This window comes from Spea bombifrons, chromosome 1 (genome assembly GCF_027358695.1).
Source record: "Spea bombifrons isolate aSpeBom1 chromosome 1, aSpeBom1.2.pri, whole genome shotgun sequence".
Taxonomy (NCBI): Eukaryota; Metazoa; Chordata; class Amphibia; order Anura; family Pelobatidae; genus Spea; species Spea bombifrons.
Window position 1 is genome coordinate 103,042,797 of NC_071087.1, and position 12,363 is coordinate 103,055,159.

The 12,363-nt window shown below is 39.8% G+C and overlaps 1 protein-coding gene across 3 annotated transcripts in view; it reads left to right on the forward strand.

Annotated features, from left to right (window-relative positions):
- The first annotated feature begins 1,084 nt into the window (after positions 1–1,084).
- LOC128497067 (transducin-like enhancer protein 4) overlaps positions 1,085–12,363 on the forward strand; it is a 62,981-nt gene continuing 51,702 nt past the window's right edge. For all 3 annotated transcript variants that reach the window (XM_053466948.1, XM_053466954.1, XM_053466963.1), the window contains exons 1-4: positions 1,085–1,243; positions 3,523–3,620; positions 4,789–4,852; positions 5,047–5,091. In XM_053466948.1, coding sequence (XP_053322923.1) covers positions 1,199–1,243; positions 3,523–3,620; positions 4,789–4,852; positions 5,047–5,091 — 252 coding nt within the window. In that variant the 5' untranslated portion in view covers positions 1,085–1,198. The remainder of the gene's footprint in view (positions 1,244–3,522; positions 3,621–4,788; positions 4,853–5,046; positions 5,092–12,363) is intronic.

Genomic DNA, 12,363 nt, shown 5'->3' on the forward strand with positions numbered 1-12,363 from the left:
CATCCGTGGCGTCCTTGGGCGGCCTCTAGCTTACTACTGACTTCTGGGAACGGTAGTCTTTTGATATGTTCTGCGTCCTTAGCAAGAGCAGTCGCAATACCAATAAATGGACTACATATCCCAGCAGGGCTTTGTGTTTTCGCTTTAATGTTGTGAATATGTATCAGAATGTTAATGATTTGCTGCTGCTAAATTTGGTCATAGAAGTCACCTACACAGAGCGTGTTGTTGGAGCTGCTGAGAGCGGTAGCTTTTGGTTGTGATTTTTTTTCTCCCTCTTCCTTCCGTCGCTTGTTCGTTTCCACCTCTGTTCCTCATCAAAGTGTATGGCTTTCGATCGTTTGAAAGGAAAAAAAGAAGTAAAAGAATCAAGCGATTGAAGGGTATTTCTTCGCTGAGTGGGAGGAAGAAGAAGAAAACGGTAAAGAAAAGGGGAAGGCAATAAAAGAAAGAAAACATTAAGCGATGGGATTTAAGGATTGAAGGGAGCAGACAAGACAACAACGAGTGATCTGAAATCCTTGAGATTGGAGAGGAAGAATTCAGATCTACCGGGGAGCAACTTATTGTTACACCGGAAAAAGAGAGATCGGAGAGTCGGGTCGTTAAGCGGGTCGTCGTTCCTTTAATCAGACTCATCAGAAAGTTGTTGTTTTGTTCTACGGAAGCCTAGGTGTATTTTTATTATCTATCCCGATTGAATATATTTTTATTGGCTTTACTTTTTATGTTACCGTGATCGTGGGGATCAAGACCTTCCTCGATTTGTTATCGTTTCTTCAGGTTTTTTTTTTTTGACAGTTCAAGAAGGGGTGACAAGTGGGAGCCTAGAGGTGGAGGGTGTCACGGAGCATCTCTGCGTGAAGACAATGCGAGTTCGATCGTAACATTTGAACGCGATCTTCGTGTCCGTGGAATGTGGAAGGTTGCGGTTTGGGGATCGGAGATACCCTCGGGCTGAGCAGCAGCAGCAGCAGCATCATTAGCATTACTATTAACAGAGGGACCCCCGGGGGCAGCAGCGTTATTAGCTGGATCACAAGCTCAAACTCTTCCCACCCCCTGCTTCTCTCCACCTCCCTTTTCCTCCTTTACCCTGGTCACCGGGGGAATACCCCCCTCTCATCTCACGTGGGCTTCTGCAATTAGTAAATGAACCTTAGTGCTCTTGGGAAGAGGTACCTAACAAGCGGCTTGGATGATTCGAGACCTGAGCAAGATGTATCCCCAGACCAGGCACCCGGTGAGTACACTGACAATACGTGCTGATGGGAGGGGTGAGGGTGTGCGGGCGCAGTGTGATCTCCCTTCCTCCTCTTTACCCTTCCACTTAACCCTTTCACTGCGCTAGGCGTTAGCGAACCTCCGGCAGCCAAGGGGTGCAGTTGCACGAGCTCGCTTTTAACAAAGTAGCCGTTCGGAACCCGGAAGGGCTATGCAGAAAAACCCTCTTGTCCTTCAAAGGGTTAACCCCCCCCTCGTGTGTGTACAGAGCTCACAGTGTAGTGTGATGGTGGACCTCCATGATTTGGTGCGATGTGTTCCTTTGTTCCATCCTGTCATGGCTTAGCGTGCGATACTCGGTCCCCTCTCTTCGCCCAGCATTCCTGATCCCTCCCCTCGTACTAAGCTCCTGTCCTGTCCCTCATCTGGGGTTGCCTTTAAATCCCATCCCCCTTCCTTTTTTTAGGGGGGGGGGGTTTAGTCTCTTTAGTAGAGATAAGAAGGAAACTGTTTTCTAGGCAACAATGTAACATTTCTTATGTTAAAAAAAAATGAAAAAGATGGTTGTGGTGGTAGTAAGGGGGGAATCCAGGTCATTGATGACTGAGGCTCGGTTGTTATAAATGGGACAGTTGATGGTGGAGCTGAATGAGCCATTATTTCAGCAGGGAAGACTCCCCCTCATTGAGTGAGCTGTAACATTTGGTGATTGAAATTCACCCCCCCCCTTTCTTCCCTCCAATGCTTATATTGGACAGCTCTGCCCTCCCACCCCTCTTACTGCCTTGCTTATCTTGGATGATGTGATTTCCCTCTCTCACATACTGTACTATGAGGCTTTTCTCACTTTGTCATGTGCCTTCACACTCCGTGACCTCTTATTATCCGTGGCTTCATTTCCATTTCAACATATATGCCCATTATAGCACACAAAACCCATCAAATATTTGTCTGTTGGAACCGTTTGGCCTCATTGTAGAAGTATTCCGATGCTTGATAGAGGGAAAAAGGTTCTAATAGATTTACATAATTCTACAGCGAAAGTCCAATTAAAAGGGGGAAAAAAATCTAAATGGACAGGTGGGATGTCCTCTCCATCGCTTGCTTTTTTTGGTTCTCTAACAGCAGGATATACAGCTCTATCCAAACAAGTCAACCCAAGTTCTCAGCTTTTGGTTCCTCTGTATTGGGAATTACCGGAGAAGACATTATTATAATAATTAAGGGCCAAAATCATTTCGAAGATTTTGCAGTGATGTCCTAACAAGTTTGGTCTCCTGGCGTTTCCGGCCATTAGCTCGATTGTAATTGGAACAAAACGTTGATCCTTTAAATATGCTATTGTGTAGACACTGGAGTTACCAGCAGATAGAAGATTGTCCGCCCCGCCGTCTGATCTCTTCTCTCAAATGACCTTACTAAAGGAAAATATGTGCTTGTGTTGTGGCCATTTTCTCGTAGACAAAGCCAAATTAATCTGCAGAGTGGCTGAAATAAGAGAAGCGAGAACATCTCTGCCTTGTTTGTTTTTTTTTTTTTTTTTCTTCTTCATTTGACTCAAAAGTACTGATCCTCAATAGGGACATTATATCCTCCAGCCCTAGGCACTGGTGCCAGATGAATCTCGGCTTTGTGGCTCTGTTTCTTTCAAACAAACAACAAGGAGGAGGGAAAAAAAATTTATGCGGCTTAGTACCTTTTTTTTTTGTCTTCAGTACACTTTACATTGCACACTAGTTTCATTCCTTTTATTTTCTTTTTTTTTTTTTTAAAGCCCTTGTTATTTTCTACATCAGTTTAGGTGTCGGAATGAGTACCCACTGTAAGAATTATTTTATTTCTGGAAAAGCCGACTAGGTTTTTTTTTTTTTTTTAAGCCACACAGCTGGGGGATCACATCTAAGGAAGCCATGATAGCCAAAAAAGAGGTTACGCTGCGCAGTTTAACATTAATTTTTTTTCGTTGCTTTTTTTTTTTTTATTGTGAAAATATTTTAATTTCTATTTTATTGTATCTTTTGTGTTATGCCATTCGCAACCCGCATTTTTTTTTTTTTAAATTAAAAAAAAAAATAATAAAAAGCACTTGTTTGTTACAGATGGCCTTTTATGAGTTTATTGTACTGTATGATTGGGAAACACTGCTTTTGTTTGTGTGTAAACTCTTTAGACCTCTTGGACTTTGGCTCTGTGCGGGGATTATAACCATCTTCTTTTTTTGATAGGGCGAACCCATGCCGTTTTGGCAAAGCGGCGGCTTAGACTGATACATTTCATAATTAATATTTATTGTTTTAGGCTCCGCATCAGCCAGCTCAGCCCTTCAAATTCACCATATCCGAATCGTGTGATCGGATTAAGGAGGAGTTTCAGTTTTTACAAGCTCAGTACCACAGGTAATGCTGTTTACTTTAGCTGATCCTTGTGTTTGCTTAGCCCTTGTTGTCAGTCTATTTTGTGTGTGTGTGTGTGTGTGTGTGTGTGTGTACATAAGGCGTTAACTGTTGAAAGGGCTTGGCTTCTTCCTATAGGAAATGCGAGTTAAAACACCTTCACTCCAGAAAGCCAAATATGTGGCGGAGAATAGCCATTATCTACAATTACAAGCATGTGCTTTTATAAACTGCTGAACTGTTACGACAATGGCATGAATGCACCGTTGAAGTTTACTTTGCGGTGACCTCACCTGTGTGGATTACCTTCTTCGCTGTTGAGATCAGAGGTGCACAGTTTAAGTCATGATTAAGCAGCACTTGGCATGTCGAGAGTAGGGGTTCAATCGGTATCCCGCTGAGCAGAACAAAACAAGACGCGGTTGACTTATGCGTTACCGGAAGGCTTCGCTAACCCGAATCCGACGACTTTACGCACCTCCGGCGACCAGACGGGGAACCTCCGGCACAAAAAGGGTTACTGCAATCAAAACCCTCTCTTAGTCGCGATTCTGTTTATAATGCCGGATTACGTTTTTAATCCCCTTTCATTTGAACAACATGCAATACATGCCATCGCATCAGTGAAAGGATTAAATAAATCGGGGTGTGTTGGTTGAGAGAATCTCCGTTTTGTGGGAATAAATAAAGGTGTCTCGGAAGCCGGCATACGGTATACACACACACAGCATGTCTCATTGTATTGTGTATTATGCAATATATACATATTGTATATATTTATTTATCCTAATGTACACAATGCCCCTTGCAGATATTTCCAGTTTCCCAGGAAAACGCCATTCTTCTGGAAAAGCGTTAATTAAAAATGATATTTTTTGGAATATGTTAACCAAGTAAAAAGCACGCTTGTTGTTGTGCTTTTTTTTTTAATGGTTAATTGTTAAGCTTTTCCGATGTAGTGGAAGGCACTGATTTAATGTGAGCAAGGGGAAAAGAACTGTATGTTATTACTGAGCCATTAGCGTTAAATGCACCCAGTGCACCCCCTAGTTCAGGATGTCTACAGGGGAGACGGCTCTGCTGTATCACAGGCAAAACCAGACCGCATTGCTTCTTGGTGGTTGAGTTCTGTAAGTCGCCGGGATGCATAATCTTTTCTTCGTTCTTTTAGCTTAAAGCTGGAATGTGAGAAACTGGCCAGTGAAAAGACAGAGATGCAGCGACATTATGTCATGGTAAGAAAACCGTAGCGTAAATTCAAATTGTTACTCTGACGTTCTTTCTGTTTTTGTTTATTTTTGCATGCCACGTGTGGAATTGTTTGATGTAGCGTAATAGATTTAAGTATGGAGTGCTCCATATGTTCTATATCATTCTCTCTTTTAAAAAAACATGCAATAATGTCTTTTTTTTGTTGTTTTTTTTGTAGTACTACGAGATGTCGTATGGTCTGAACATTGAGATGCATAAACAGGTATGACAGGCTATTTGCTTTGCTTCATCTTAAATAAATTTAATGCAAAATCCTCTTATGCTCCAAGATATATGTCTGTCTGTCTATCGATGAATATATAAATTGTAAACTATGGAAGGGCTGAGCTTCTATTGATTATGGTGGGTTTCTCCTTAGGTAGTATGTAGGTGGTATTGCTTTATTTATTTTTTTTGGAAAAATTATCTTTCGTGCTTAAATCGTTCTACTACGTTATGTTTTCAGGTATTGCTTGCCCAAGGGTCATGATATATATATATATATATATATATATAGATATATATAGATATCTATATATATATATATCTATATATATATATATATTATATTTTATATTTTTTTGGTGCTCATAAAACCCATTAATTGTCTGTACTTTTCCCCATGTGTAGGGTCGTACGATAAATGGTTTCTCAAATTGCAAAGAGTTAAAAATCAAAGCAAAGCGTTCTCTTTTGCTAATTAGAAATTTTTTAGAGATAAATGACATTTTAATTCCAAACATTGCACAAACAATTATGTTAAGGGCTCCATTTATACTTAAATGGGGAAGTTGTATGTGTAATTATGATTGGAATGGAGGATTACTGAGGATTATGTTTAATTAGAATATAATTTTCCATTACTGTCGTTTTATTTATTTATTATTTGTTCAAATTAGTAGTGTAAACAACACGGCCACACTTACGGACCCGGTCGTCTGCTTGTGGCCCCGATGAACCGCCGCATCAGACCTGCTTAGTAATTATTGTTGTAATTGTGGTGTCGGCTTTGAGTTTTTGTATGTCACCGTTTTGCAGCTGGGAAATTAATTAGTTGCGTTTAAAGAGTTTAATGATTTAAGATTTAGTGGTAAATGTCATGCTGAAGAATCGTGTGCGTTTTTTTTTATTATTGCTTTTTAATAATTCCCGCGTTTTCATTGGGCTCCGTTTATTTGTTTTTCACAAGGGAATTTTACGAGCGTGATTATGCTGTCATATCCGCCCCCCCCCGCTTCCCAATTGCTCTCGGATTCTCTTGGTTTTTAAAGCTTAGACAAGAAGCCACGTAATCCCCCTTCTACTCCAGAATTGATCTTTATACAGGTTTCCTAAATGCAATCTTACACAAAATCCTGCAGGCTGTTTATTGCATTAAGAACTACAGACAGCCTTTGCAAAAATCACCTACTTACTATATTTTCTTCTAATCTCTGCTTCCTCCTCCTTTCACCAGACCAGGAGGGGGGGAGGAAAAAGTAAGGGGGGGGGTGTAATATCTGTCTTTGTTTTCATCCACTAGACAGACGGCCTTGGCTCCTCTCGGGCTCTCATCCAGATGTACTTACTCGATACCCTTGTAATAGAAAACAGGTTCTATTTCTGTGAAGTTGCCCTGCGGCGTAATTGGACAGAGTGCTCCAGATCGGATAGGTTTATTAGTCTCCTGCCTCTTGGGGTTCGGGAACAGAGAGATCCAGAGACCTTTTAGGAGCACCATATTAATTTAAGGGGTTGGGGGGGGGATTGTAAGATTGCGAGCAGGGTCCTCTTTACCTAATGTATCGGTTTGTCTTAGTCTGTCGATCCTAGTTTCGTCGTACCCCTTGAATAAATGTATCGTATTAAGCGCTGCGTAAATTGTTGGCACGTTCTAATAAAAAAAAAAAATAATAATAATAATGTAAATGTATCCTTTATTGTGACGAGCTTCTCACTGCGGTCATTGCGCTGGTCTTTGGCACCCGCGGTGTTAAACATTCTTGTTATTTCACGTTTTTATTTTTTTCTCCGCTGAATCCCGTCTTGTTTTTTTTGGCCCGTTCTAAATATGACTTTTTTTTTTATTTGACTTTTTTTTTTATTTCTGGGATATAATTTCATTGGAAGAGAAAACGAAGGCTGCGATCGAGGCAGAGCTCTGTGACTTGGCAAATTGATGAAAGGATAAACACGTAGAGCGCGTTTAACTATGTGGGGTCGATGTTTCCAGCCCCGGCCCTCCCCTTTTGTTTTGATGTTCATCATCAGTCTTCCAGCGTTGATTTTGATAGAAGACTATTAAAGCGAAACCTATGGGGAATTTGTCATTCTGAAAGGAAAGCTAATGCAATTAGTACCAATTAAACTACATTTAGTAAATTGGATTTAATCTTAATTAAGCCTGTGTAATGTTGCCAATTTTTAACAATTATGTTTGAGAACATAATTAATTTAAATTTTGGTAACTGAGTAAATAGTGTTCGACTAGATGTAAAATACATTTTTATTTATTTACAAGGAGACGGGAAGGTCTATGACGGGGGGCTGTGGAAAGATGTTTTTTATTAAAAAATTAATATATATATTATTGTTTGGTGCTGAAAAAGCAGAATTAAACACAACTGAAAACCGACGTTGAGGAGAATACAAAAAGATCAAAAAGATGGGACATTTTTTAATTGATTTCTTTTCTTTGTGATCGGAGGATATCTGATGACAGGGATGCGACTTGCGTCAGTACAGGAGGCAGTTAACGCGTAAGGGACTTAATGCAACCACTCCGTCCGGCTCTGGCTCTCGAGGGCCGTAGACTCACAACGCTCCCAGTTTAATCCTTAGCAAAAGCGAAATTGGAGAAAATCCTAAAACCGTCAGTATTATGGCCCCCAAGCAAGATATATGTACTTGCTGGAAATGTAAAAAAAACCCTTTGTCCGTTGGCAGGTTTAGTGGTTCCTTTCAGTGCAGCGAAGGAGTTAATCGAAGCAGCGTTGGCTGAAATGAATCTGGCATTCTTGCCATGTAAATTTTATTGCTGGAATTGGGCAACAGCCATTTTGAAGTGCTGCTGAAATATTAATTGAGCAGACATGAAAGGGCTCGGCTGCCTGATAGGATGTCATAATCGTAGCTGCAGCAGTCGATGGTAAATGATGATAAATGACATTAGAATCCTTTTAGCAAACTGTAATAACTTCAAGGAGGGAAGCGGTATGGATTTGCATTATATCTGATACCCTCTAGTACCAAGTGGATTGCCAATACTGCTTGTTTAGCATTTTCTAAGGGCAATAGGATATTGATTTTTGACTTACAAGGAATGGCTCTATTTTCACCATTGAAAAGTATTGCAGGTTGTTAAGAAGAAATTGACTTGAAGAGGTCTGACTGCTGCCCATCATGGAGCAAATAAAGCAGAACTGCCGGAGCATGGTGGAGCGGCGAGATGGGCCCTCAGCAATTTGTTGCTATTAATTTACCATGCTCGACAGCAAATCAATCGCCATCTACTTCATCTGCTGGAGAAAATGCTGTCCAGGGCAGATAAAAGGCCCTGCGTGCTACAGTGAATGGACTGGATTTTTCCGAAAGGAGGCTGAAGTTAATGTGTAAATAAGCAAAATCAAAGCCGTGGCTGTGGAAGAAGCTGTTTTTAATTAGGCAGGGTATTTTTTTTTTTTTGCGATCTGTATTTTTTTTCTTCTTCTTTAGAATAGCTGGGACTCGCCGAGCATGAAAGATTTAAACCATGTTGAGGCACTGTGTGCGCTGAATCGTAACTTACACCACATTTTTTTTTTTGAAACTCTACCCCACACATTTAATTTTTTTGGGGACATTATTATTACATTGGGCTTCTAGATTAATCCCTTCGACCCAAGACCTTTTATTATATATATGTTGCCTGATTTATACGCCGATATCGCATGTTTATTTTCACCTTCTCCTTAGCATTTTCTCCAATGCCTTGCGAAGCTAATTAATTAATAATTACATAGACATGTTTAGAAACCATGGAAAAAAGGCCAATTTCTGTTCAGATTTTGTGTGAACCAGCTCGGTAACCCCTGCCCGGTTTCGCAGGCTTCTGTGCAGCTGCACCCATGAAGTTACGTGTTCTCTGTATCTGCCACGGTGGAAAGAACGCTCTCCTTATTTAATCTTTAAACTGTTGGCCGCGGCGTACCGATGTTTTGGCTTTATGACTGTGATGAAGGGTTGCATACTGCTTACGGGGATATTTCCGAGCTGCACCTGTGTCTCTAATTAGTTTGGATTGTTTCAGCTATTCTTTTTCTCGCTGTTTTATTAGCTGTTCGCTCCTTTTGAAACTAGTTACCAAGAGGCCATTTGCTTCTAACTACATTGTTGGGAAAACTAATGTTTTGTCATAGAAGTGGCAGGCTTACTATATCCACGTCTGCAGTTGTCTCTCTCGTTGTGATTAATTGAAGGTGCTTAGCGGGTGGTCCATCGGAAGCCCAATTTGTTTTACTGTATTTGCCGATGTGTCTCTCTCTCACTTACCTTTGGTTAACACCCTGCACCGTTCTATAATCTATGTTGGAAGGGAGTGTACAGAAGTGAGGGTTTCACTTCTGTTAGCGGTTCTGAAAAGTTCAGATCAGTATTTCCTGGAAAATTGGAGAAATGAAAACTGCTGCTGTTGGCTGTGGTCAGTTTTTAAAAAGAAATCTGTCATGCTGTCAAAAATGCAAAAGGTTAGTTAAATTTGTGTTTTCGTCGGCCTTTCGTATCAATACTATTGAGATCATCTACATTTTAGCTTTGGGATGGGAAGGCGTATTTTGATTTTTATCAAAAATGGACCGATTATGATATTTAAAATATATTTATTAAGTCGGTGAGTCACCTGTATGAGGGGATAATGACTTGTACGGGTTAGATGCTCTTTAAAGTAGCCCCGTCAACTTGTATGTAACTGTTTACTGAAGGAAATGAGAAATATACATGGATTAAAAGCCCATTTTATGTGCTTACCTTTTCATGATTCCCATGTTTATTCCGTCCCATCATATCTCCCCCTTTGGTTAGTTGCTGATTGCTGTTGATTGGTTTAGGCAGCCTTCATAATGGTGGGAGAAGATAACAGAGATGCTGGCCATGCCACTCTGAGGCACAAGTTTAAGCAACAATTCTAGGCTATAAGTAGTTTTGATTTAGAATTTTGCAATGTTAAACGATGTGACCCTTTTAAGGGCGAGTAGTGTTTTTCTACGATTACAAGGATCCTATTTGAAGCCATTTGGTCACAAATGGTCTGTTCATTTACGGAAGTATTTAGCTCTGCAGTTGGTGATTTATGCATCCTGTTAGCATCATTTAATGTTATAATGATCCATTTGTTTCTGTATAGAGTCCTTTGAGACAAGTGTTTCTTTTTCGCATATAAGTGTTTTTTTTTCCCCCCTTTAAATTGTGGTAATTCTTTATCTGCGCTGTTAACGCAAGAACGCTTACAATGCATAGTCAAGATCAGTTGACTATAAACTACCACTCCTATACCAAACGCTATGAAATATCAGACAAGACAACCACAGACACATGTCTGTCATCGCATATTAATTTAAATTATATTTTTTGCGTGAAGAAAATCAACCCACAAAATTAGCAGGTTGGTTAAGGAACTCCCATTTTTTTTCCTGGCAGTTTGATCGCCGCGCAAGTGCAAATAGCAAGTAGTGATTATCTTGAAACAAGATTGTAAATGAGTAGTTCACCAACTCTACAGCTCGGTCATTGATATGCTGGCAACTTTCTTAGGTAAACATAATAGCTGTAATCTGTCTGTAATTGTCACGCTATAAGCTATAATATTGTCAAAAATCATATATTGTACTTTCTAAAAAAGAAGCGAGTTACCAGAATTTCTGCAGAGTATCTGCAGTCGCTTTTTTTTCTTGCGTCCTTACGGGCTTTGAGAAAATATGGCAGGAACACTTTTAAGAGACCCAGACATTACTGTTTACTGCATTTTGGTAAACCAAAGTATTACTCAGTGGCTTTATGCCACATCCATTAAACGGTGCAGAAATGTGGTTTTGCAGTCTTCAGCAACCAAGCAAAACATGTTGTGTCTTCAGAGCTTGGTTTCTGTTCCTGTAAAAAAAAACAAAAAACATTTTTTTTTAAAAGAAATATGCTATATCTGAGTCTTCTGATAAATGACAAGTGCAGGATATGGAATATCACATGTTTTATTTTATTGGGCCTTGTCCATCCTTTACGTAATAGTCTCTTATCGTTAGGCCAACTTTTCATAATACAAATTTCCAAAAGATTAATTATCAACATGTCTTAATATCTTCATGCCATCCATTGCGGACAGTAATTATGGAATAAGCTATATTTGGCACAAGTTATCCTTTATGTGAGTACGTACGTCTTCCCTTTATATTATATTATATATATATATATATATATATATATATAGTCATCTTAAGAATATTTATTTCAGTGCAGCCAGCTGCCATAATGGCATTCTTTAATGCGATTCTATGTCCCTCTGGGGTAAATGAATAAGGAATCTGCTACCGTACACATTATTGTTCTTATCTGGAATTTATATCTTTCAAGGCTAAAATCTGTTTTTTTTTTCTTCTTGGAGGAAGTGGGTACGCTCGTAGTTTTCATGTATAGTGTGAGAGTATTTTTATTGTTCCTTGTTATCGACAACATGGTGAGAGGGGAGAAAGTATAAAAGCCATTCTCTAGCTGTGATTACTGCATCGCCAGAGGGACCTTCAGATGTCTTGCATAGGTGGAGAATGCATAAATCTAAATGTGACAGACTCTGCGTGTTCCTGTACTTTTCTATTAGATTCTTCATTACACTGCAGGCAAATCTGATACTGAAGGAATTAATGGAGCATAATGCTTTATTTAAACACTTTCATTACCAGAATGGTATGTTGCACAATGTTTTGGCCACCATCTCTGGTGCTCCAGGGGTTGTATGTACCATTTACTGTACCAGCGGATTTCCGTACAGCTGACTTCTTAAGGGTTGTTGAAGATAAACTGCAGGTTTTGTGTAAAGTATGATTCCGGTGCAAAGTTTGAAAATCAATTTTACCACCATAGTAACCAATAAAAGGTTCCCATTTACCAGTCACAAGACCTTCCAAAACTTCGCACCAGAATGACTTTTTATACAAAACACACAAACCCTATAGTTCTTAGGTACTTGTTTATATAACTAGCATTGGTTCTGTTTTTGCTGGCATGTTTCGGTATTCCATACATGTTGTTGTGTTTTGAGAGAATAATGGTAGACATTGTGGCCAGATTGTATCCCAGTCTACATCCAGGATCAGCACATCTCTTGGTGCAGCACACAAATCAAGCCAATTTGTCTTCTGAATGCCTAGGTTGACTTTGGCACCCAGAGGGATTTATTGCTGGGGTTGGCAGAGGGTTCACTCTTCTACACCAAAGAGGGATTCAAGGTCAATAATGCCTGTCAGGGTAAAGGAAAAAAAATAATGGGACG